The 27,447-nt window shown below is 44.4% G+C and overlaps 1 protein-coding gene across 1 annotated transcript; it reads left to right on the top strand.

Moving 5' to 3' along the window:
• Nucleotides 1-1,669: 1,669 nt before the first annotated feature.
• Nucleotides 1,670-17,957, top strand: LOC311126158 (protein XRP2-like; the record flags this gene model as incomplete). The annotated part of the gene is made up of 5 exons (XM_084200179.1): nt 1,670-1,840; nt 7,119-7,787; nt 16,371-16,485; nt 16,830-16,915; nt 17,125-17,957. The coding sequence occupies 5 exons, from the start codon at nt 1,670-1,672 to the stop codon at nt 17,206-17,208; spliced, it is 1,125 nt and encodes a 374-aa protein (XP_084056305.1). The 3' UTR covers nt 17,209-17,957.
• Nucleotides 17,958-27,447: the final 9,490 nt, after the last annotated feature.

A 27,447-nucleotide genomic window follows, 5' to 3' on the forward strand; every position in this document is an offset into this window, starting at 1 on the left:
CAACACTGTTGAAGATAATACGGGTTCCACGTTAGGCTGCGGTAATCACAACACTGTTGAAGATAATACGGGGTTCCACGTTAGGCTGCGGTAATCACAACACTGTTGAAGATAATACGGGGTTCCACGCTAGGCCGCAGTAATCACAACACTGTTGAAGATAATACGGGGTTCCACGCTAGGCTGCGGTAATCACAACACTGTTGAAGATAATATATAATACGGGGTTCCACGTTAGGCTGCGGTAATCACAACACTGTTGAAGATAATACGGGTTCCACGTTAGGCTGCGGTAATCACAACACTGTTGAAGATAATACGGGGTTCCACGTTAGGCTGCGGTAATCACAACACTGTTGAAGATAATACGGGGTTCCACGTTAGGCTGCGGTAATCACAACACTGTTGAAGATAATACGGGTTCCACGTTAGGCTGCAGTACCGTCAATTGACTGCATGCCTGATGCATCATCTGCATCATCAAGTGTCAAAATCCGACATAACAATAAAGTTTTACTTTATAGCATGAACCATATTTGGACGAATGTTTTATCACCAGTGATTTACATACATTTTAGCAGACGCTTTTATCCAGAATTTAGGGTTAAGTGTCTTGCTCAAGGGCACATCGACAGATTTTTCACCTTGTCGGCTCAGGGATTAGAACCAGCGACCTTTCGGTGACTGGCACAACGCTCTTAACCACTAAACTACCTGCCGCCGCAACATTGACGGAGTTCTATTAACCTGAGCCGCGGTGCACCGGTCTATGGCCCGTGACGTGACAGAAAGAAACGGTGAGGGAAGAGCGTTCTTCTCATATCTCTCTGTGTTGTTGTTTTTATCACACTGCTTTGCTTTATCTTGGCCAGGTCGCAGTTGTAAATGAGAACTTGTTCTCAACTGGTTTACCTGGTTAAATAAAGGTGAAATAAAAATAAAAGAAAATATCAAACAATAATCTGCGCCACTCAGTCATGTTGTCAACAAGGCAGCATGGTGCATAGTTCAGAAACATACAATTAATATTTTCCATAAAACATATGTTCAAATTGTTCAACTAGTTTTCATTGGGAAGGCAGATAAAGCGTAATTATCAAACGCAATCACTGTTGCATGTGAAAACACAGGATTGTAGTCATTCCTCCACGTGCTAATCTGTCCTACGCCACGTCACTTTAGTTTTGATCTGATTTCGTCGTGGGCTTTGAAGGGAGGCAGCCGGTTCCAAAACGAATGCAATCACTTTTCACCGATTTAAACCCCTCTCACCGGGGGTAATCCGGGCCAGATAATCGAAACCCCTCACTGTTTACCACCCTGCACACTGAGCGCCGCTACGACAACGCCCAGCTCCCAAAATGCAGAACACTGTTTGATTGGCTGATATTGTCCACGTTGTCCCCTCACAGACTGTTGTTGTCCTGTGATTCGCTGTTACTAAGTAACGGATTGCAAAGTATTGATTGGCTGTTGAACTGTATAAGGAAAAGGAAAGCTCAACCTAAAGACAGGTTTACGAGTGTGTGATAGGAAGCCCGAAAACGAGGAGGAAAGAAGACCGAAATACCTGTACATTTTATACAAAGTAGGCGAGATATCTTCTGGGGACAGACTCTTATCATATTTTACTATACACTTTTGATTTGTTTATTGTTAATAGGACAAAATGGGTTGCTGGTTCTCCAAAAAATCAAAGAGAAAATCACCCGAAAAGGAGCCTACTCCGACGACGGTGGAAGAGAAGAGGAACAGCAGTAGCAACGCCAACAACATTTCCCTCAGCAGCAAGGCAACGGAGGATCCACCTAAACAATACAGCTGGGACAAACGTGAAAAGGTATGGAGAGGATGCATGCATGGCCAGGGAGACTAGCGGTGAGGATGCATGCATGGCCAGGGAGACCAGCGGTGAGGATGCATGCATGGCCAGGGAGACTAGCGGTGAGGATGCATGCATGGCCAGGGAGACTAGCGGTGAGGATGCATGCATGGCCAGGGAGACTAGCGGTGAGGATGTATGCATGGCCAGGGAGACTAGCGGTGAGGATGCATGCATGGCCAGGGAGACTAGCGGTGAGGATGCATGCATGGCCAGGGAGACTAGCGGTGAGGATGCATGCATGGCCAGGGAGACCAGCGGTGAGGATGCATGGCCTGTAAATGTAAATGAGACTAGCTGCTGAAAAACGGTCAAAGAACGTTGGTTGAGCTGGAACACTAGCGGGAGGCCATAGCAAATGAATTGAAACGAATCTTCGCTGAACCTCTTCTGACTGGAATGATCCTTAGAAGTCCATGTTCCCTAAATGGCACCAACAAATGTATACCTTTTTATTTTACCACTACAATCTGTTCTTAGGACGAAACTGAAAAAGAACAACTCGTGTAGAAAGTAAACATCCGCGCCTCAAGTGTGCTTTTGTCTGCATAACGAGGAAGTAGGGGAAAAAATTGCAACTTCTGACTATTTCGGGTCTAGTGATCGATGACAGCAGAGTATGCTGCCCAGCCTTACATAATTAGAAAGAGGAGATTCTCATGATTAAAATGGTGTCCGATTTGAAAAAATCAAAATACACACATCGTGAAATATTTGGCAAAATAGACATACATGTCCGTGTAGAATTTTCCCATCGGGAAACAATGGGGCAGCCTCAGAGTTCCGACAATAATGTGTACTTTTTTTTACATTTTAAATGCTAGCTTTTGATGACAACTGAGTACACTGCCCAGCCTTACATCATTAGAAAGAGGAGATTATCCTGATTTAAAATTGTGTTTGACTTGAAGTAATCAAAGTATACACATTGCGAGATATGTTGTGAAATAAACAGACACCTATATTTCCCCTGTAGGAAACAACGGGACGACCTCAGACTTCCAGGAGTATCATTTTATTTGTTGACGTTTTAACTACCAGTAATTGGTCACAGCATTGTACGCTGCCCACACTTACATCATTAGAAATAATAGGTTATCCTGATTTTAAAATGGTGTAGAACTTCAAACCATTAAAATGCATACATTTTGAGATATTTGGCGAAATAGACAGACGTCCCTATTTCCCCAAAACAATGGCAGTCTGAAAGTTATAAGAGCAGTCTTTTTATTTAACCAGCTGACCATTTATCTACGACCATTTGCCTTTATGTGTTGAACATTTTGTGGTTTCTAATCTAGCAGTTAAGCGCATTGGGCAGTAACCGAAAGTTGGCTGGTTCGAATCCCCGAACCAACTAGGTGAAATATCTGTTATGTACATTTACATTACATTTTAGTCATTTAGCAGACGCTCTTGTCCAGAGCGACTTACAGTTAGTGCATACATTATTTTTATATTTTTCATACTGGCCCCCCATGGGAATCGAACCCACAACCCTGGCGTTGCAAACACCATGCTCTACCAACTGAGCTACATCCCTGCCGGCCATTCCCTCCCCTACCCTGGACGACGCTGGGCCAATTGTGCGCCGCCCCATGGGTCTCCCGGTCGCGGCCGGGGTTGTGGGCGCCGCCCCATGGATCTCTAGTGGCACAGCTAGCACTGTGATGCAGTGCCTTAGACCACTGCGCCACTCGGGAGCCCCTTGAGCAAGGCACTTGCCGTAGTCGCTCTGGATAAGAGCGTCTGTTAAATGACGTAAATGTAAACAAGGCCTCTATGGGAAAGTGTGGCAATAACTTATTAACTTTTCATTATTCACAGATCTACTTTTTTTTAAATGAATTAACTAAATGTAAGGTGTTTGTCAATTTCATTGTTTGTTATGCTATAAATTGTTATTTTATAGTTGTAAGTGATAAAATGTACTAGAAAATTGTATATTTAGCAATTCTGAGCAATTACTACTTTAGGAAGGATATACACTTTATTCAGTACTACTGCAGTTGCTAAATAATTCCAATAGATGGCAGCATAAGACCACGAATGACATTTCAGAAGCTTAGTTTAGTTTTTTCCCTGGATACACCACCACTCCCCCTCACAGGAAAACTCCTGCACACGCTTTTTACTGTCCCTTTCCACACTGCTAACGCAAGAGGAACGACTGAAAAAGCATTTAACACATTACTGTGAAGTAATATAATGATGATTCATGTTTATTATTACCTGTTTTTATGCTCATGTTTTGAAATTATACTTCATTACAATAACGATTATCATAAGCCTAAACATTAATTCAGTCACATCTGATCGACAAAAACGTATTTCCCAAGTACATTCATTGTCAAATTCATCAAGCAGCATCGACCCGCTCTGCCAACTCAACAAGCCCCGCGGCAGCGAGCACTCTGCCTTCCTCGTAAATGTGTTAACCGCGGATTGCATGATGTAATTTATTGGCGGGCAGGAAGATTTACCCTTGTCTTTTCTATTCCGAGGCTGTTTACACCCAATATGATACGTTAAGAGGGTTTATTAAAACGTATGTCTACTAGGGTTGAGGTTAGCGCATCTGACTAGTGATTTAATTGGCCGGGGTTCAATAACTGATATAGTCACTATTTTTTTGCTCACCCAAAAGCAACACAGGCCTAATACGATATATATATATATATATATATATATATACCCCTCTTCCTGGGGTCCAGCAAAATTAAGGCAGTTCATATAATTTTTGTAACATTACAATACATTCATAACAGATTTCACAACACACTGTGTGCCCTCAGGCCCCTACTCCACCACTACCACATATTTACAACACAAAATCCATGTGTACGTGTGTGTGTATAGTGCGTATGTTATCGTGTGTGTGTGCATGTGTCTATGTTTGTGTTGCTTCACAGTCCCCGCTGTTCCATAAGGTGTTTTTTTTATCTGTTTTTTTTTTTTAAATCAAATTTTACTGCTTGCATCAGTTACCTGATGTGGAATAGAGTTCCATGTAGTCATGGCTCTATGTAGTACTGTGCGCCTCCCATAGTCTGTTCTGGACTTGGGGACTGTGAAGAGACCTCTGGTGGCATGTCTTGTGGGGTATGCATGGGTGTCCGAACTGTGTGCCAGTAGTTCAAACAGACAGCTCAGTGCTTTCAACATGTCAATACCTCTCACAAATACAAGTAGTGATGAAGTCAATCTCTCCTCCACTTTGAGCCAGGAGAGATTGACATGCAAATTATTAATATTAGCTCTCTGTGTACATCTAAGGGCCAGCCGTGCTGCCCTGTTCTGAGGCAATTGCAATTTTCCTAAGTCCGTTTTTGTGGCACCTGACCACACGACTGACCAGTAGTCCAGGTGCGACAAAACTAGGGCCTGTAGGACCTGCCTTGTTGATAGTGCTGTTAAGAAGGTAGAGCAGCGCTTTTATTATGGACATACAGTGGGGAAAAAAAGTATTTAGTCAGCCACCAATTCCAGGCTACCTGGACTATTTGCATTGTCCCCCCAACCCCACCCCACCCCCTCTTTTACGCGGCTGCTACTCTCTGTTTATTATCTATGCATAGTCACTTTACCCCTACCTACAGTGGGGGGAAAAGTATTTAGTCAGCCACCAATTGTGCAAGTTCTCCCACTTAAGAAGATGAGAGAGGCCTGTAATTTTCATCATAGGTACACGTCAACTTTGACAGACAAATTGAGGGGAAAAAATCCAGAAAATCACATTGTAGGATTTTTAATGAATTTATTTGCAAATTATGGTGGAAAATAAGTATTTGGTCACCTACAAACAAGCAAGAATTCTGGCTCTCACAGACCTGTAACTTCTTCTTTAAGAGGCTCCTCTGTCCTCCACTCGTTACCTGTATTAATGGCACCTGTTTGAACTTGTTATCAGTATAAAAGACACCTGTCCACAACCTCAAACAGTCACACTCCAAACTCCACTATGGCCAAGACCAAAGAGCTGTCAAAGGACACCAGAAACAAAATTGTAGACCTGCACCAGGCTGGGAAGACTGAATCTGCAATAGGTAAGCAGCTTGGTTTGAAGAAATCAACTGTGGGAGCAATTATTAGGAAATGGAAGACATACAAGACCACTGATAATCTCCCTCGATCTGGGGCTCCACGCAAGATCTCACCCCGCGGGGTCAAAATGATTACAAGAACGGTGAGCAAAAATCCCAGAACCACACGGGGGGACCTAGTGAATGACCTGCAGAGAGCTGGACCAAAGTAACAAAGCCTACCATCAGTAACACACTACGCCGCCAGGGACTCAAATCCTGCAGTGCAAGACGTGTCCCCCTGCTTAAGCCAGTACATGTCCAGGCCCGTCTGAAGTTTGCTAGAGTGCATTTGGATGATCAAGAAGAGGATTGGGAGAATGTCATATGGTCAGATGAAACCAAAATATAACTTTTTGGTAAAAACTCAACTTGTCATGTTTGGAGGACAAAGAATGCTGAGTTGCATCCAAAGAACACCATACCTACTGTGAAGCATGGGGGTGGAAACATCATGCTTTGGGGCTGTTTTTCTGCAAAGGGACCAGGACGACTGATCCGTGTAAAGGAAAGAATGAATGGGGCCATGTATCGTGAGATTTTGAGTGAAAACCTCCTTCCATCAGCAAGGGCATTGAAGATGAAACGTGGCTGGGTCTTTCAGCATGACAATGATCCCAAACACACCGCCCGGGCAACGAAGGAGTGGCTTCGTAAGAAGCATTTCAAGGTCCTGGAGTGGCCTAGCCAGTCTCCAGATCTCAACCCCATAGAACATCTTTGGATGGAGTTGAAAGTCCGTGTTGCCCAGCGACAGCCCCAAAACATCACTGCTCTAGAGGAGATTTGCATGGAGGAATGGGCCAAAATACCAGCAACAGTGTGTGAAAACCTTGTGAAGACTTACAGAAAACGTTTGACCTGTGTCATTGCCAACAAAGGGTATATAACAAAGTATTGAGAAACTTTTGTTATTGAACAAATACTTATTTTCCACCATAATTTGCAAATAAATTCATAAAAAATCCTACAATGTGATTTTCTGGATATTTTTTTCCTCATTTTGTCTGTCATAGTTGACGTGTACCTATGATGAAAATTACAGGCCTCTCTCATCTTTTTAAATGGGAGAACTTGCACAATTGGTGGCTGACTAAATACTTTTTTCCCCCACTGTATTTGTATCGTCTGAACTATTGTCTGTCTCTTTGCAGGTTGACCCTAAGGACTTCATGCTAACAGGGCTGAAGGATGCCACGGTGGGCCGTCTGCCAGGCAAGCTGAACGGACAGCAGTTTGTCATCCAGGACTGTGAGAACTGCAACATCTTCGTGTTTGACCACTCCGCCACCATCACCATCGACGACTGCACCAACTGCTGCATCGTTATGGGGCCAGTGAAGGGCAGTGTGTTCTTCAGGGACTGTAAGGATATCAGGTGTGTGGTGGCCTGCCAGCAGTTCAGGACCAGGGACTGTAAGAAGATGGAGGTGTTCCTGTGTTGCGCCACCCAGCCCATCATCGAGGCGTCCACGGGGATGAAGTTCGGCTGCTTCCAGTACTACTACCCCGAGCTGGCCTTCCACTTCAAGGACGCAGGCCTCAGCATCTTCAACAACAACTGGAGCAACGTCCATGACTTCACGCCTGTCTCAGGGGAGACCAACTGGAGCCTGCTGGCTGAGGACACTGTGGTGCTGGACCATGTCCCAGCCCCTGATCCGGAGTCTGAGTTTAAATCAGTCCGGGTCTCAGCTGAGGCATCCCGCAGCATCGTGCCCATGACCAAAGGAGGCAGACGCAAGGACAGTGACGAGTCCTGTCTGTTTGTGTTCTTCGCTGGGGACTACACCACTGCTAATGCCCGGAAACTCATTGATGAGGTGAGGAGGATAAGAGCGTCTGCTAAATGACTTAAATGTTTAAAAAATAACTAAATGAGGAGGAGGGAAGGTCAGACACAGTTAAAGGTCTCCTTCGCTTGCTGCAATGGTTCTATTTTGGTCCTTTCCGATAAGGTCCTTCTGATCTAAACTACTGGTCATCCTCCAGATGAGGAAGTGTCTCATGGTCCGTCTGATCTAAACTACTGGTCATCCTCCAGATGAGGAAGTGTCTCATGGTCCTTATGATCTAAACTACTGGTCATCCTCCAGATGAGGCAGTGTCCCATGGTCCGTCTGATCTAAACTACTGGTCATCCTCCAGATGAGGAAGTGTCCCATGGTCCGTCTGATCTAAACTACTGGTCATCCTCCAGATGAGGAAGTGTCTCATGGTCCTTATGATCTAAACTACTGGTCATCCTCCAGATGAGGAAGTGTCCCATGGTCCGTCTGATCTAAACTACTGGTCATCCTCCAGATTAGGAAGTGTCCCATGGTCCGTCTGATCTAAACTACTGGTCATCCTCCAGATGAGGAAGTGTCCCATGGTCCTTATGATCTAAACTACTGGTCATCCTCCAGATGAGGAAGTGTCCCATGGTCCTTATGATCTAAACTACTGGTCATCCTCCAGATGAGGAAGTGTCCCATGGTCCTTATGATCTAAACTACTGGTCATCCTCCAGATGAGGAAGTGTCTCATGGTCCTTATGATCTAAACTACTGGTCATCCTCCAGATTAGGAAGTGTCTCATGGTCCTTATGATCTAAACTACTGGTCATCCTCCAGATGAGGAAGTGTCTCATGGTCCTTATGATCTAAACTACTGAGTCCCCTGTAGCTCAGTTGGTAGAGCATGGCGCTTGCAACGCCAGGGTTGTGGGTTCGTTTCCCACGGGGGGCCAGTATGACAATGGTCCTCTGTAGCTCAGCTGGTAGAGCACGGCGCTTGTAACGCCAAGGTAGTGGGTTCGATCCCCGGGACCACCAATACACAAACAAATGTATGCACGCATGACTGTAAGTCGCTTTGGATAAAAGCGTCTGCTAAATGGCATATTATTATTATTATTATTATTATTATTATTATTATTATTACAATGTATGCACCCACTAACTGTAAGTGGCTCTGGATAAGAGCGTCTGCTAAATGACTATCCTCCAGATTTGTTCACTTCCTTCCTCCTCCACACAGACAGTCATTTAGAAATGCAGAACAATTCAAGTTGTTACGTTCTTATGAGTGTTTTGGCCAAGCGATCAATGACACTCCTTGATTGAGCAATATTGAAACGGAGAGATATTGTTGCCAAATGTTGAATTATAATTATTAGAGAGTAGACACTAGGGCTGTCCCCGCCGAAAAAAATAATCTTGGTCGACCAAGAATCATCTGTTCATTTGACCAATCGATTGGTCTAAATTTTAAAAAAAAGTGTATTTTTCGATATCTAGACCCATCCTATGTGTTTTAATCAAATCAACTATATGCACTGAGACTGTCTGATGCTTTAAAAACACAGTTTGATTAAATAATTAAGACACATAAACGACTAGAGGGAGTCCAACCAATTGATTGTGCCGGGCTGAGCTCAGACATGCTGCACTGTGTTAAATTTGACTAGTTGTGGAAAATACTGGGGATCAAGAAACAGACGGTATGGAGCAGCGCTGCCTGTATATTATGTGGGCCAAACAGGTGCTGTTAGATTACTATATCATTTCTCTGACCGTTTGGAACAATGTAAACAACACTAAATCAATTATGAGCGTACCAGAGAGTCTGTTGTAATGTTTAAAAAAATATGTTTGTAAAGCTTTATTACAGAAAATACTAAAAACTGTTGGTGTTGTTAACTAGCCTGTTGGTGTTGGGGAATCATCATTGTTAACTAGCCTGTTGGGGAATCATCATTGTTAACTAGCCTGTTGGGGAATCATCATTATTAACTAGCCTGTTGGGGAATCATCATTATTAACTAGCCTGTTGGGGAATCATCATTGTTAACTAGCCTGTTGGGGAATCATCATTGTTAACTAGCCTGTTGGGGAATCATCATTGTTAACTAGCCTGTTGGGGAATCATCATTGTTAACTAGCCTGTTGGGGAATCATCATTATTAACTAGCCTGTTGGGGAATCATCATTGTTAACTAGCCTGTTGGTGTTGGGGAATCATCATTGTTAACTAGCCTGTTGGGGAATCATCATTGTTAACTAGCCTGTTGGGGAATCATCATTGTTAACTAGCCTGTTGGGGAATCATCATTGTTAACTAGCCTGTTGGGGAATCATCATTGTTAACTAGCCTGTTGGGGAATCATCATTGTTAACTAGCCTGTTGGGGAATCATCATTGTTAACTAGCCTGTTGGGGAATCATCATTATTAACTAGCCTGTTGGTGTTGGGGAATCATCATTGTTAACTAGCCTGTTGGGAAATCATCATTGTTAACTAGCCTGTTGGGGAATCATCATTGTTAACTAGCCTGTTGGGGAATCATCATTATTAACTAGCCTGTTGGTGTTGGGGAATCATCATTGTTAACTAGCCTGTTGGGGAATCATCATTGTTAACTAGCCTGTTGGGGAATCATCATTGTTAACTAGCCTTTTGGGGAATCATCATTATTAACTAGCCTGTTGGGGAATCAACATTGTTAACTAGCCTGTTGGGGAATCATCATTGTTAACTAGCCTGTTGGGGCTTCATCATTGTTAACTAGCCTGTTGGGAATCATCATTGTTAACTAGCCTGTTGGTGTTGGGGAATCATCATTGTTAACTAGCCTGTTGGGGCTTCATCATTGTTAACTAGCCTGTTGGTGTTGGGGAATCATCATTGTTAACTAGCCTGTTGGTGTTGGGGAATCATCATTGTTAACTAGCCTGTTGGTGTTGGGGAATCATCATTGTTAACTAGCCTGTTGGGGAATCATCATTGTTAACTAGCCTGTTGGGGCTTCATCATTGTTAACTAGCCTGTTGGGGAATCATCATTATTAACTAGCCTGTTGGTGTTGGGGAATCATCATTGTTAACTAGCCTGTTGGGGAATCATCATTGTTAACTAGCCTGTTGGGGAATCATCATTGTTAACTAGCCTGTTGGGGAATCATCATTATTAACTAGCCTGTTGGTGTTGGGGAATCATCATTATTAACTAGCCTGTTGGTGTTGGGGAATCATCATTGTTAACTAGCATGTTGGGGAATCATCATTGTTAACTAGCCTGTTGGGGAATCAACATTGTTAACTAGCCTGTTGGGGAATCATCATTGTTAACTAGCCTGTTGGTGTTGGGGAATCATCATTGTTAACTAGCCTGTTGGTGTTGGGGAATCATCATTGTTAACTAGCCTGTTGGGGAATCATCATTGTTAACTAGCCTGTTGGGGAATCATCATTGTTAACTAGCCTGTTGGGGCTTCATCATTGTTAACTAGCCTGTTGGTGTTGGGGAATCATCATTGTTAACTAGCCTGTTGGTGTTGGGGAATCATCATTGTTAACTAGCCTGTTGGTGTTGGGGAATCATCATTGTTAACTAGCCTGTTGGGGAATCATCATTGTTAACTAGCCTGTTGGGGCTTCATCATTGTTAACTAGCCTGTTGGTGTTGGGGAATCATCATTGTTAACTAGCCTGTTGGTGTTGGGGAATCATCATTGTTAACTAGCCTGTTGGTGTTGGGGAATCATCATTGTTAACTAGCCTGTTGGTGTTGGGGAATCATCATTGTTAACTAGCCTGTTGGGGAATCATCATTGTTAACTAGCCTGTTGGGGCTTCATCATTGTTAACTAGCCTGTTGGGGCTTCATCATTGTTAACTAGCCTGTTGGGGCTTCATCATTATTAACTAGCCTGTTGGGGAATCATCATTATTAACTAGCCTGTTGGGGAATCAACATTGTTAACTAGCCTGTTGGTGTTGGGGAATCATCATTGTTAACTAGCCTGTTGGTGTTGGGGAATCATCATTGTTAACTAGCCTGTTGGTGTTGGGGAATCATCATTGTTAACTAGCCTGTTGGTGTTGGGGAATCATCATTGTTAACTAGCCTGTTGGGGAATCATTATTGTTAACTAGCCTGTTGGGGAATCATCATTGTTAACTAGCCTGTTGGGGAATCATCATTGTTAACTAGCCTGTTGGTGTTGGGGAATCATCATTGTTAACTAGCCTGTTGGGGAATCATCATTGTTAACTAGCCTGTTGGTGTTGGGGAATCATCATTGTTAACTAGCCTGTTGGTGTTGGGGCTTCATCATTGTTAACTAGCCTGTTGGTGTTGGGGAATCATCATTGTTAACTAGCCTGTTGGGGAATCATCATTGTTAACTAGCCTGTTGGGGAATCATCATTGTTAACTAGCCTGTTGAGGAATCATCATTGTTAACTAGCCTGTTGGGGAATCATCATTGTTAACTAGCCTGTTGGTGTTGGGGAATCATCATTGTTAACTAGCCTGTTGGGGAATCATCATTGTTAACTAGCCTGTTGGGGAATCATCATTGTTAACTAGCCTGTTGGGGAATCATCATTGTTAACTAGCCTGTTGGGGCTTCATCATTGTTAACTAGCCTGTTGGTGTTGGGGAATCATCATTGTTAACTAGCCTGTTGGTGTTGGGGCTTCATCATTGTTAACTAGCCTGTTGGTGTTAGGGAATCATCATTGTTAACTAGCCTGTTGGTGTTAGGGAATCATCATTGTTAACTAGCCTGTTGGGGAATCATCATTGTTAACTAGCCTGTTGGTGTTGGGGAATCATCATTATTAACTAGCCTGTTGGGGAATCATCATTGTTAACTAGCCTGTTGGTGTTGGGGCTTCATCATTGTTAACTAGCCTGTTGGTGTTGGGGAATCATCATTGTTAACTAGCCTGTTGGGGAATCATCATTGTTAACTAGCCTGTTGAGGAATCATCATTGTTAACTAGCCTGTTGGGGAATCATCATTGTTAACTAGCCTGTTGGTGTTGGGGAATCATCATTGTTAACTAGCCTGTTGGTGTTGGGGAATCATCATTGTTAACTAGCCTGTTGGTGTTGGGGAATCATCATTGTTAACTAGCCTGTTGGTGTTGGGGAATCATCATTGTTAACTAGCCTGTTGGGGAATCATCATTGTTAACTAGCCTGTTGGGGAATCATCATTGTTAACTAGCCTGTTGGGGAATCATCATTGTTAACTAGCCTGTTGGTGTTGGGGAATCATCATTGTTAACTAGCCTGTTGGGGAATCATCATTGTTAACTAGCCTGTTGGGGAATCATCATTGTTAACTAGCCTGTTGGGGAATCATCATTGTTAACTAGCCTGTTGGTGTTGGGGAATCATCATTATTAACTAGCCTGTTGGGGAATCATCATTATTAACTAGCCTGTTGGTGTTGGGGAATCATCATTGTTAACTAGCCTGTTGGGGAATCATCATTGTTAACTAGCCTGTTGGGGAATCATCATTATTAACTAGCCTGTTGGTGTTGGGGAATCATCATTATTAACTAGCCTGTTGGGGAATCATCATTGTTAACTAGCCTGTTGGTGTTGGGGAATCATCATTGTTAACTAGCCTGTTGGTGTTGGGGAATCATCATTGTTAACTAGCCTGTTGGTGTTGGGGAATCATCATTGTTAACTAGCCTGTTGGTGTTGGGGAATCATCATTGTTAACTAGCCTGTTGGGGCTTCATCATTGTTAACTAGCCTGTTGGGGAATCATCATTGTTAACTAGCCTGTTGGTGTTGGGGAATCATCATTGTTAACTAGCCTGTTGGTGTTGGGGCTTCATCATTGTTAACTAGCCTGTTGGTGTTGGGGAATCATCATTGTTAACTAGCCTGTTGGTGTTAGGGAATCATCATTGTTAACTAGCCTGTTGGTGTTGGGGAATCATCATTGTTAACTAGCCTGTTGAGGAATCATCATTGTTAACCAGCCTGTTGGGGAATCATCATTGTTAACTAGCCTGTTGGGGAATCATCATTGTTAACTAGCCTGTTGAGGAATCATCATTGTTAACTAGCCTGTTGGGGAATCATCATTGTTAACTAGCCTGTTGGGGAATCATCATTGTTAACCAGCCTGTTGGGGAATCATCATTGTTAACTAGCCTGTTGGTGTTAGGGAATCATCATTGTTAACTAGCCTGTTGGGGCTTCATCATTGTTAACTAGCCTGTTGGTGTTGGGGCTTCATTGTTAACTAGCCTGTTGGGGCTTCATCATTGTTAACTAGCCTGTTGGTGTTGGGGCTTCATTGTTAACTAGCCTGTTGGGGCTTCATCATTGTTAACTAGCCTGTTGGTGTAAGATCCCTGTATAAAACGCTGTAAGATCTTTGCTGTAATGTACATGTCAAAGAAGGACAAGAGCAGGCAAGCAACAGTTAATAGTGAAATATGGTTCATTTTGGGTGAACTGACTTTTAAGTATAAGGTTAATGCACCCAGGATTCCCTCTGCGTCTCAAACTCTAAAACATTCCACTGAATGCTTTCGTCACTTCCTAAATATACGCTAGACCTACTGTGTCTTTCACAACAAGGTAATATTGCTTTCGTGTGAGGTAGTCTGACATTTCAGTTTCAGTTTACTTTCCAAATTGACTGAATCGAAATGAACTTGACACCAAGTCCCCCAACCTTAGTGTTGTGCAGTGAGCCAGCCAGCCGGTCAGTGAGCCAGCCAGCCAGCCAGCCAGCCAGTGAGTCAGTCAGTCAGCCAGTGAGCCAGCCAGCCAGCCAGCCAGCCAGCCAGCCAGCCAGCCAGCCAGCCAGTGAGTCAGCCAGTCAGTGAGTCAGTGAGTCAGCCAGCCAGCCAGTGAGTCAGCCAGTGAGTCAGCCAGTCAGCCAGCCAGCCAGCCAGCCAGCCAGCCAGCCAGCGAGTCAGCCAGCCAGCCAGCGAGTCAGCCAGCCAGCCAGTGAGTCAGTCAGCACCAATCTGATACCTGGGGTTTGATAAGAACAGATTCCTGTCCAGATGTAGGTTAGTTAAGGATTGATATGAGTGCTTTTGGAAGTCACTTTGGAAGAAAAACGTCTGCTAAATGGCGCATATTATTTGTATTAATGGTGTCATTGCCTCTTGTCTGTCTGGCCCAGTACATCACTGGGGCCAAGCTTCCTGCCATCCAGGACCTCTATACCAGGCTCATTAACAGCTTCTACCCCCAAGCCATAAGACTGCTGAACAGTTATTCAAATGGCCACCTGGACTATTTACATTGCCCCCCCCCTACGGTTTTTACACTGCTGCTACTCGCTGTTTATTATCTATGCATAGTCACTTTACAAATTACCTGGACTAACCTGTACCCAGCACATTGACCCAGTACCGGTACCCTCTGTATATAGCCTCGTTATTACCTCAACTAACCTGTACCCAGCACATTGACTCGGTACCGGTACCCCCTGTATATAGCCTCGTTATTACCTCAACTAACCTGTACCGAGCACATTGACTCGGTACCGGTACCCCCTGTATATAGCCTCCAGCCCATTGACTCGGTACCGGTACCCCCTGTATATAGCCTCCAGCCCATTGACTCGGTACCGGTACCCCCTGTATATAGCCTGTATATTGACTCGGTACCGGTACCCCCTGTATATAGCCTCCAGCCCATTGACTCGGTACCGGTACCCCCTGTATATAGCCTCCAGCCCATTGACTCGGTACCGGTACCCCCTGTATATAGCCTCCAGCCCATTGACTAGGTACCGGTACCCCCTGTATATAGCCTCCAGCCCATTGACTAGGTACCGGTACCCCCTGTGTATAGCCTCCAGCCCATTGACTCGGTACCGGTACCCCCTGTATATAGCCTCCAGCCCATTGACTCGGTACCGGTACCCCCTGTATATAGCCTCCAGCCCATTGACTCGGTACCGGTACCCCCTGTATATAGCCTCCAGCCCATTGACCCGGTACCGGTACCCCCTGTATATAGCCTCCAGCCCATTGACTAGGTACCGGTACCCCCTGTATATAGCCTCCAGCCCATTGACTCTGTACCGGTACCCCCTGTGTATAGCCTCCAGCCCATTGACTCTGTACCGGTACCCCCTGTGTATAGCCTCCAGCCCATTGACTCGGTACCGGTACCCCCTGTATATAGCCTCCAGCCCATTGACTCGGTACCGGTACCCCCTGTATATAGCCTCCAGCCCATTGACCCGGTACCGGTACCCCCTGTATATAGCCTCCAGCCCATTGACTCGGTACCGGTACCCCCTGTATATAGCCTCCAGCCCATTGACCCGGTACCGGTACCCCCTGTATATAGCCTCCAGCCCATTGACTAGGTACCGGTACCCCCTGTATATAGCCTCCAGCCCATTGACCCGGTACCGGTACCCCCTGTATATAGCCTCGTTATTGTTATTTTATTGTGTTACTTTTATATTATTTTTTACTTTAGTTTATTTAGTAAATATTTTCTTAACTCTTTCTTGAACTGCATTGTTGGTTAAGGGCTTGTAAGTAAGCATTTCACGGTAAGTTCTACACCTGTTGTATTCGGCGCACGTGACAAATAACATTTGATTTGATTTAATGTTGTATTAACTCCAGGCCTCGGGGAAAGGGTTTGTGCTGGTCCAGACCAAGGAAGTGTCCATGCGTCCCGAGGACGTCAGCAGAGGGTTCCAGAACGATGCAGAGGGACTCCTAGAGTGGATCACCAAGGGTAAGGAACACAAAGAATGGGTCCCAAATAGCAGCTTATTCCCTATATAGTGCACTACTTTTCACCAGGGCCCCAGTCAAAAGTAGTGCACTATATAGGGAATAGGGTGCCATTTGGGACGTAGACAATCCTCATATTATCATCTGGGTTAATCGTTCAATAGTAGGAATTAGACTAGGGCTGACATGAGTTGGCTGTTTCTGGTTCTCTGTGATGTATGATGACCTTTGAATCAAGAGAAAGGGGGGAATAAAAATCGTCATAGCTGAAGGAAAGAATTGCGTTAGTGAAAGAGTTTATTTAGTGCTTATGATGATTAGGCAAGCATCTCTTCTCTTCCACAGGGCCAGTGACAGCTCTGGAGTTGAATGGGGACGGGGTAGTAGAGGCCTGTAAGGCCATGTCCAGGGACATGTTCAGTGGAACCAAGGTAACAGCGCTCCAGACAAAAACATTTATTGTTTTAATGTCAATGAGACTAACCTGGTGAAATTACATTTAAAAAAATATTTTATCAGTTGTACTGAAAGTTTTTGTCAGAACTGTACTAGCTAATAAAATAGTAGCTGAATGTGAAGTAACTCTTGTTTTCTGTCCTGTATGTGAAGTAAGTCTTGTTTTCTGTCCTGTTCTCTGCAGGTGTTTGTTTCAGACAACAGAAATACTTCCTCTCGAGACGTGGACAACTTCTTCAACTTCGCTGACATGCAGATGGGCTTGTGATTGAATCACTGCATTATAATCAAAACAAACTACACAACTGATGATTTTTTATTTTTTGTTGGCATTATTGAGACTTGATATACTAGTAGGTAGCAGAGAGGACAGGTTAATCAGCATAGTGATGGTAGGTAGCAGAGAGGACAGGTTAATCAGCATAGTGATGGTAGGTAGCAGAGAGGACAGGTTAATCAGCATAGTGATGGTAGGTAGCAGAGAGGACAGGTTAATCAGCATAGTGATGGTAGGTAGCAGAGAGGACAGGTTAATCAGCATAGTGATGGTAGGTAGCAGAGAGGACAGGTTAATCAGCATAGTGATGGTAGGTAGCAGAGAGGACAGGTTAATCAGCATAGTGATGGTAGGTAGCAGAGAGGACAGGTTAATCAGCATAGTGATGGTAGGTAGCAGAGAGGACAGGTTAATCAGCATAGTGATGGTAGGTAGCAGAGAGGACAGGTTAATCAGCATAGTGATGGTAGGTAGCAGAGAGGACAGGTTAATCAGCATAGTGATGGTAGGTAGCAGAGAGGACAGGTTAATCAGCATAGTGATGGTAGGTAGCAGAGAGGACAGGTTAATCAGCATAGTGATGGTAGGTAGCAGAGAGGACAGGTTAATCAGCATAGTGATGGTAGGTAGCAGAGAGGACAGTTTAATCAACATAATAGCAGATAATCCTGGGGGACACCAAGGGGTGAACATTTTGTTTTTTGCCCTGAAACTACACAGCTGGCCTGCGCTCTGTATGAAAAAACGTAATGCAACATTCAATTAAATGGGAACGGTGCAGTTCTGAACGACCAGTTGAAAAATAGGGAGGGGTTGGGTTGTGGGTTCAAAATGCACCGCTACCCTTAAAATATGTCACTCATTGCTTCAAGCCGCACCCCACCACACCCACCAAACGGAGCAAATGTACCTCAAATCTGTTCAAGAACGTTTTGGGTGAAACATGTTCTGTGGCCGTTATGCAACGTAGCAAACGTTCAATCGAACTGAAAGCAGCCCTAGTGCAAATAATTGACTCATCATCAAGCTTTGATTATTGGAAGCAGATTTGTAGTTCTAGGGCAAAAAGCAAAACGTGCAGCCAGGGAGTCCCAAAGACCGAGTTGGGAAATGCTGCATTAGTTATTAGTTATATGAATTTCTTGAATGTATTCTATCTTGTTATACAGTGGGGGAAAAAAGTATTTAGTCAGCCACCAATTGTGCAAGTTCTCCCACTTAAAAAGATGAGAGAGGCCTGTAATTTTCATCATAGGTACACGTCAACTATGACAAACAAATTGAGATTTTTTTTCTCCAGAAAATCACATTGTGGGATTTTTTATGAATTTATTTGCAAATTATGGTGGAAAATAAGTATTTGGTCACCTACAAACAAGCAAGATTTCTGGCTCTCACAGACCTGTAACTTCTTCTTTAAGAGGCTCCTCTGTCCTCCACTCGTTACCTGTATTAATGGCACCTGTTTGAACTTGTTATCAGTATAAAAGACACCTGTCCACAACCTCAAACAGTCACACTCCAAACTCCACTATGGCCAAGACCAAATAGCTGCCAAAGGACACCAGAAACAAAATTGTAGACCTGCACCAGGCTGGGAAGACTGAATCTGCAATAGGTAAGCAGCTTGGTTTGAAGAAATCAACTGTGGGAGCAATTATTAGGAAATGGAAGACATACAAGACCACTGATAATCTCCCTCGATCTGAGGCTACACGCAAGATCTCACCCCGTGGGGTCAAAATGATCACAAGAACGGTGAGCAAAAATCCCAGAACCACACAGGGGGACCTAGTGAATGACCTGCAGAGAGCTGGGACCAAAGTAACAAAGCCTACCATCAGTAACACACTACGCCACCAGGGACTCAAATCCTGCAGTGCCAGACATGTCCCCCTGCTTAAGCCAGTACATGTCCAGGCCCGTCTGAAGTTTGCTAGAGTGCATTTGGATGATCCAGAAGAGGATTGGGAGAATGTCATATGGTCAGATGAAACCAAAATATAACTTTTTGGTAAAAACTCAACTCGTCGTGTTTGGAGGACAAAGAATGCTGAGTTGCATCCAAAGAACACCATACCTACTGTGAAGCATGGGGGTGGAAACGTCATGCTTTGGGGCTGTTTTTCTGCAAAGGGACCAGGACGACTGATCCGTGTAAAGGAAAGAATGAATGGGGCCATGTATCGTGAGATTTTGAGTGAAAACCTCTTTCCATCAGCAAGGGCATTGAAGATGAAACGTGGCTGGGTCTTTCAGCATGACAATGATCCCAAACACACCGCCCGGGCAACGAAGGAGTGGCTTCGTAAGAAGCATTTCAAGGTCCTGGAGTGGCCTAGCCAGTCTCCAGATCTCAACCCCATAGAAAATCTTTGGAGGGAGTTGAAAGTCTGTGTTGCCCAGCGACAGCCCCAAAACATCACTGCTCTAGAGGAGATCTGCATGGAGGAATGGGCCAAAATACCAGCAACAGTGTGTGAAAACCTTGTGAATACTTACAGAAAACATTTGACCTGTGTCATTGCAACAAAGGGTATATAACAAAGTATTGAGAATGTTTTGTTATTGACCAAATACTTATTTTCCACCATAATTTGCAAATAAATTCATTAAAAATCCTACAATGTGATTTTCTGGAATTTGTTTTCTCATTTTGTCTATCATAGTTGACGTGTACCTATGATGAAAATTACAGGCCTCTCTCATCTTTTTAAGTGGGAGAACTTGCACAATTGGTGGCTGACTAAATACCACTGTAATGTGTTTGGGGGGGGACACCACTGTAATGTGTTTGGGGGGAGACACCACTGTAATGTGTTGGGGGGGGAGACACCACTGGGGGGAGACACCACTGTAATGTGTTTGTGGGGGGGTGGGGGGGCTGTGACTTTTTTATTTGTGTCAAGGCTTGATTCTGATTTTTATTTTCTAATGTATTTTTGTTTTCTACTCTCAAGTTGTGAATATTTTTATTGAAAGCCAGCCAGAATGTGCACCAATCAGCTTTCAAGACTACACCCATTATGTAAATAATAATTTCACATATTTTAGTTTTTTTTTGGGGGGGGGGGGTGAAATAAAATTAAATAGATTTTCTTAGAAAATATTTTGAATGTATTGCAAAGAGGAGATGTAGGTGGTAATGTTTAAATGGCACCCTGTGCCTCTACTTTTGACCAGAGTAGTACACTATAAAGGGACTAGGGTGCCATTTGGACCGGAGTAGTACACTATAAAGGGACTAGGGTGCCATTTGGACCGGAGTAGTACACTATAAAGGGACTAGGGTGCCATTTGGACCGGAGTAGTACACTATAAAGGGACTAGGGTGCCATTTGGACCGGAGTAGTACACTATAAAGGGACTAGGGTGCCATTTGGACCGGAGTAGTACACTATAAAGGGACTAGGGTGCCATTTGGACCGGAGTAGTACACTATAAAGGGACTAGGGTGCCATTTGGACCGGAGTAGTACACTATAAAGGGACTAGGGTGCCATTTGGACCGGAGTAGTACACTATAAAGGGACTAGGGTGCCATTTGGGAAGCACAATATACTTTAACATTTGTATTTGTTGAAGGAATGATTGGACTTTGTATTGCTAAATGTTTCCTATTGTATCTGCTTCTGTAGAATCAAATGTAACATGTCATTACTAATATATTAAAGATCCATTTGTATGTGGTGTGTTTGAAACTTTAGTGTGGGAGATGTTTCTGTTTCTACTTTCTCAGGTTTCCTTCCAATTAGCGACCGATTTTTCATGTGAATATTCTAGAATCCGTATAATGAAAATATCTACATTTTCCCACCAGTGGTGTGTTTCCACCAAATGGACTTGTTGCGGATCGAAATCAGTGTGTGATGATGACATCTAAAGTTCATCGCATTTTCAACTCTACTGATAGTTGTATCATAAAAACTGTTGTTAAATAGCAAATGTGCCCACTCTGGTTCTGGTAAGTGCACAATAGCCAACAGCTGGCAGGTAGACTAGTCCAGGGGTGTGTGTATATATATATATATATATATATAATAGCCAACAGCTGGCAGATACAGTGGGGCTAGACTAGTCCAGGGGTTCCCAAACGTTTTCACTCGGAGCCCCCCCCCCCGCGCACGCGCCACGTCTATTTCTGTGGGCACAAGCACTGTCCATGAATCAAACTGTTCACACCCCTCTGGTTGGTGGAGAGAATTTTGAAGGTTTAAAGCTTATTACCTGCAATTCTACACATTTTGTCATTGGATGCAAAGAAAATGTAGCTGCTTTAAAGCTAATTTGCTTGCAAGTCTATAAATTTTTGCCATGCTATGGGCAAAAAAAAAAAAACGAAATTAAAAAACGTTAGCTGACATGGGCTTGTTGATCTGGACATTTCAGACCAGTTATAAATATCTCTCTAAGGTCTGAAATGACTAACTTGACAAGAGGAACTGATTATCGCATTCTACTATTACAACTTTCAGGAGTAAGTTTAAAGCCGGACTGAGTTCCTTTAAAAACTTTTTTAAACCCGCGCCCTCCCTCACAGTTTGGGAACCACAGGGCTAGTCTACATGATGAGATTATTATCGATAATATTTTTATTTGTCAAACAGCAGTAAAGCATCGATCGTCATGTCACCAGAATAAGACCCTCGATTTATTGGAAAGGAGCATCACCGTGTACTTTCACCACCCTGTGAAGTTCATCACTTATTTAATCTGTAGCCTAATAAACTGCATGGTTTCCTGAGTCCTAGTGGGAGGACCACACACCATGTCATCGTGTGACTCCAAGTTTGCTTTGATATGATGGTGATTATATCAATATTTGCGCATAAAGACGTTTCCATTGCCATTTCTTGCATAATACATTTCACCGACACAAAAAGGTCTCACCATGTCGAAAGAAAAAATTATCTGTCGGCATTTATAACATTTTACCGAAACTTCCTGTTTCCAATATAGCTGCCTTGCATGACTTTACACGCATAAAGTCGCACTGTATGAAAATGTATGCACTCACTAAATGTAAGTCACTCTGGATAAGAGCGTCTGCTAAATGACTTGGCTCTGTCATATCCTCACATGGCCTCTCCTATCATTGCTACGCAGACGACACACAACTAATCTTCTCCTTTCCCCCTTCTGATAACCAGGTGGCGAATCGCATCTCTGCATGTCTGGCAGACATATCAGTGTGGATGACGGATCACCACCTCAAGCTGAACCTCGGGAAGACGGAGCTGCTCTTCCTCCCGGGGAAGGACTGCCCGTTCCATGATCTCGCCATCACGGTTGACAACTCCGTTGTGTCCTCCTCCCAGAGTGCAAAGAGCCTTGGCGTGACCCTGGACAACACCCTGTCGTTCTCCGCTAACATCAAGGCGGTGACCCGATCCTGTAGGTTCATGCTCTACAACATTCGGAGAGTACGACCCTGCCTTACACAGGAAGCGGCACAGGTCCTAATCCAGGCACTTGTCATCTCCCGTCTGGATTACTGCAACTCGCTGTTGGCTGGGCTCCCTGCCTGTGCCATTAAACCCCTACAACTTATCCAGAACGCTGAAGCCCGTCTGGTGTTCAACCTTCCCAAGTTCTCTCACGTCACCCCGCTCCTCTGCACACTCCACTGGCTTCCAGTTGAAGCTCGCATCTGCTACAAGACCATGGTGCTTGCCTACGGAGCTGTGAGGGGAACGGCACCTCCGTACCTTCAGGCTCTGATCAGTCCCTACACCCAAACGAGGGCATTGCGTTCATCCACCTCTGGCCTGATGGCTCCCCTACCTCTGCGGAAGCACAGTTCCCGCTCAGCCCAGTCAAAACTGTTCGCTGCTCTGTCACCCCAATGGTGGAACAAAATGGTGTCACCCCCCCAAAAAAAAACATATTGTAAAGTGGTTATCCCACTGGCTATAAGACGAATGCACCAATTTGTAAGTCGCTCTGGATAAGAGCGTCTGCTAAATCACGTAAATGTAATAAAAACTGTGGATGGAAATGTGGTTTATTCTACGAATTCCCTGGCGGTGAATGTTTTTTTTCTTCAGTACAGTATAGTCATTCAGCACATCTTATCCAGAGCAATTAGGGTTAAGTGCCTTGCTCAAGGGCACATTATTTTACCTAGTTGGCTTGGGGATTCGAACCTGCGACCTTTCGGTTACTGGCCCAACGCTCTTAACCACTAAGCCACCTGCTGCCCGTAGAATGTTTGTAAGTGAGGACTTAGGGTTCTTTATTTTACCAGGTAAGTTGATTGAGAACACGTTCTCATTTACAGCAACGACCTGGGGAATAGTGACAGGGGAGGATGAATGAGCCAATTGGAAGCTGGGGTTGATTAGGTGGCCATGATGGTATATATTGGGAATTTAGCCAGGACACCGGGGTTAACACCCCTACACTTACGATAAGTGCCATGGGATCTTTAGTCACAGAGAGTCAGGACACCCATTTAATGTCCCATCCGAAAGACGGCACCCTACACAGGGCAATGTCCCCAATCACTGCCCTGGGGCATTGGGATATTTTATTTTAGACCAGAGGAAAGTGTGCATCCTACTGGCCATCCAACACCACTTCCAGCAGCATCTGGTCGCCCATCCAGGACCAACCCTGCTTAGCTTCAGAGGCAAGCCAGCAGTGGGATGCAGGGTGGTATGCTGCTGGCCAGCAGTGGGATGCAGGGTGGTATGCTGCTGGCCAGCAGTGGGATGCAGGGTGGTGTGCTGCTGGCCAGCAGTGGGATGCAGGGTGGTATGCTGCTGGCCAGCAGTGGGATGCAGGGTGGTATGCTGCTGGCCAGCAGTGGGATGCAGGGTGGTATGCTGCTGGCCAGCAGTGGGATGCAGGGTGGTATGCTGCTGGCCAGCAGTGGGATGCAGGGTGGTACGCTGCTGGCCAGCAGTGGGATGCAGGGTGGTATGCTGCTGGCCAGTGCCCTGAGAGGTTACTAGGGGTCCGGACATCTGGCCATCCTCTTGACTGTACAGGCCACACAGTACTGTCCGTCTTCCTCAAGCAGTGGCAGAGAGCAACATGTCTCTGCCCATCAATAACTAGACTCACTCATATCTCTGGACTTGTGGGATGGTGTGCGTGGCCAAAGTGAGTTGTGTGACGTATATATTGTTCTCAATAGTTAGTTGTTGTTGCATTATGTATGCTTACACCGTATAGCTTGTAACCTGTAAACATGTTCAGGGATGATATGTCATTTATATAGTCCTTTATTACTGTTAATACAGCTCGTCATATCGTATGTACAGTATATTCATATTCAGTATAGTTCCTGTGTGTTAATGCTTGGGCTGCTTTATTCCCCTCTAACAGTGTCAGTGGGTCAGAACTAGTAAAATACATAGAGTCCCATGGGGGGGCCAAATAATCACCACCGGGCGGAGTCTAGGACCCACCGGGCGCCAGTTGGGAAACCCTGATCAACACAGCACTAAACCGGGCGGAGTCTAGGACCCAGCGTGGCAGCCCTAAACCGGGCGGAGTCTAGGACCCAGCGTGGGCGTGTCGAAAGGAGTGGGCGTTGAATGCGCTCTGCTATAGGTCAGATGGTTAGGAGTGGGTGTTGAATGCGCTCTGCTATAGGTCAGATGGTTAGGAGTGGGCGTTGAATGCGCTCTGCTATAGGTCAGATGGTTAGGAGTGGGTGTTGAATGCGCTCTGCTATAGGTCAGATGGTTAGGAGTGGGCGTTGAATGCGCTCTGCTATAGGTCAGATGGTTAGGAGTGGGTGTTGAATGCGCTCTGCTATAGGTCAGATGGTTAGGAGTGGGTGTTGAATGCGCTCTGCTATAGGTCAGATGGTTAGGAGTGGGTGTTGAATGCGCTCTGCTATAGGTCAGATGGTTAGGAGTGGGCGTTGAATGCGCTCTGCTATAGGTCAGATGGTTAGGAGTGGGTGTTGAATGCGCTCTGCTATAGGTCAGATGGTTAGGAGTGGGTGTTGAATGCGCTCTGCTATAGGTCAGATGGTTAGGAGTGGGCGTTGAATGCGCTCTGCTATAGGTCAGATGGTTAGGAGTGGGTGTTGAATGCGCTCTGCTATAGGTCAGATGGTTAGGAGTGGGCGTTGAATGCGCTCTGCTATAGGTCAGATGGTTTTGATTTAGTGTTTTTTTTTCTTCCGTTTATTACCAATTACCAATTACCGTACCGCGAGAGTTTGAACTTCTGTTTTTCAGCCAGAGTATTAGTCTGAGACATATTTCACTGTTAGTTCTACACAAATAATTGTACACTGAACACGAATATAAACACAACATGCAACAATTTCATAGATTTTACTGAGTTACAGTTCATATAAAACTGAGTCAGTTGAAATAAATTCATTAGGCCCTAATCTATGGATTTCACACGACTGGGAATACAGATATGCATCTGTTGGTCACAGGTACCTTTAAAAAAATGGGCCTCAGGATCTCGTCATGGTATTTTTGTGCATTCAAATTGCCATCGATAAAATGCAATTGTGTTCGTTGTCTGTAGCTTATGCCTGCCCATACCATAACCCCACTGCCACCATGGGGCACTCTGTTCACAACGTTGACATCAGCAAACTGCTCGCCTACAAAAAGCCATACACGTGGTCTGCGGTTGTGAGGCCGGTTGGACATACTAACAAATTCTCTAAAACGACGTTGGAGGCGGCTTATGGTATAGAAATTAACATTCAATTCTCTGGCAACAGCTCTGGTGGACATTCCTGCAGTCAGAATGCCAATTGCATGCTACCTCAATACTTAAAAGACATCTGTGGCATTGTGTTGTGGGACAAAACTGCACATTTTAGAGTGGCCTTTTATTGTCCCCAGTACAAGGTGCATCTGTGTAATGATCATTCTGTTTAATCAGCTTCTTGATATGCCACACCTGTCACGTGGATGGATTATCTTGGCAAAGGAGAAATGCTCACTAACAGGGACGTAAACAAATTTGAGAGAAATAAGCTTTTTGTGCGTATGGAAAATTTCTGGGATCTTTTATTTCAGCTCATGAAACATGGGACCAACATTTTACATGTTGCTTTATATAACTGACGATTGTTATTGATGATGAGTGTACTGTTGCTTCATGCTTTGTATGCCTTACTTGAAATAAAATTGTGTGAGAGAAAAAAATTGCCACGTTAGCTACCTCCGGCTACACGACAGTGATACCACGGATAGAACAACGAGACCGATATTTCACCGGATGTATAAATGTGAAGCATCCGCTTGGCGTTTTCACTCACTACCAAATAGTGAGCGGAAGCCCAGTGGCCGGCAGTGGAACAACATGGATTTTTACTTGACCCTTTGCCAAAGCTTTTAAAAATGGCGTTGTTTAGCAGGCGTGCAAAGGCGAATTGAGTTATTGCACACACGCGCTTAACACAGTAGGCGTTCCCTAAGAAAAATGCAAATATTGGCTATAACGCGCCAATAGGATCTCGCTAGCTCGCACTTGGCTCCGCCCACTATGACTCATTTGTTCCAATTTGAAACGACGGGCTGTGGTCTATCTTGGTTTAGTTATACAAATGTTTTGTGATACCCAGTAAGAAGCACTTTAAGTCGGCAGGCAGGCGGATACAACGCAGCCACGTAAAACGTTCTTGAGTGGAAAAACATCTGTCCAATTAGCTGATTCACTTTCCATACACCCACTCCTTTCGACAAACCCACTCGCCCATTCTCTGGTCGCCATATTGGGCTGCAGCTACCCATACTTGGACAGGGTGGTCCCACAGATAGAACAATGAGACAGATATTTCACTGGATGTATAAATGTGAAGCATCCGAATATCCAAATATGGTAGTGAGAGGAAGCCCAGTGGCCGGCAGTGGGAGAAGATGGAACGAGATGGATTTTGGCCGTCATTCTGCTAATTTTCTCATCGATTAAATATTTGATCTCAATACAGTATTCTGTTCCCAAAACTAAAATATGTTACGAACACAGTGGACTAACTTTTGTAGACTTTACCCTTTGCCAAAGTTTTTTTTTTTTAATGGCGTTGTTTAGGAGTGAAAATGCGAATTGAGTTATTACACACTCGCACTCCACATAATAGGCGTTCCCTAACGGAAATATGCAAATATTGTCTATAACGCGCCAATAGGATCTCGCTAGCTGGTGCTTGGCTCCGCCCGCTATGACTCATTTGTTCCCGTTTGAAACGACAGGCTGTGGTCTATCTTGGTTGACTTATATCCCGTCTTTGGCGGTACTCAAT

The sequence above is a fragment of the Coregonus lavaretus genome (genome assembly GCF_964263955.1).
Source record: "Coregonus lavaretus genome assembly, contig: HAP1_SCAFFOLD_1272, whole genome shotgun sequence".
Classification (NCBI taxonomy): domain Eukaryota; kingdom Metazoa; phylum Chordata; class Actinopteri; order Salmoniformes; family Salmonidae; genus Coregonus; species Coregonus lavaretus.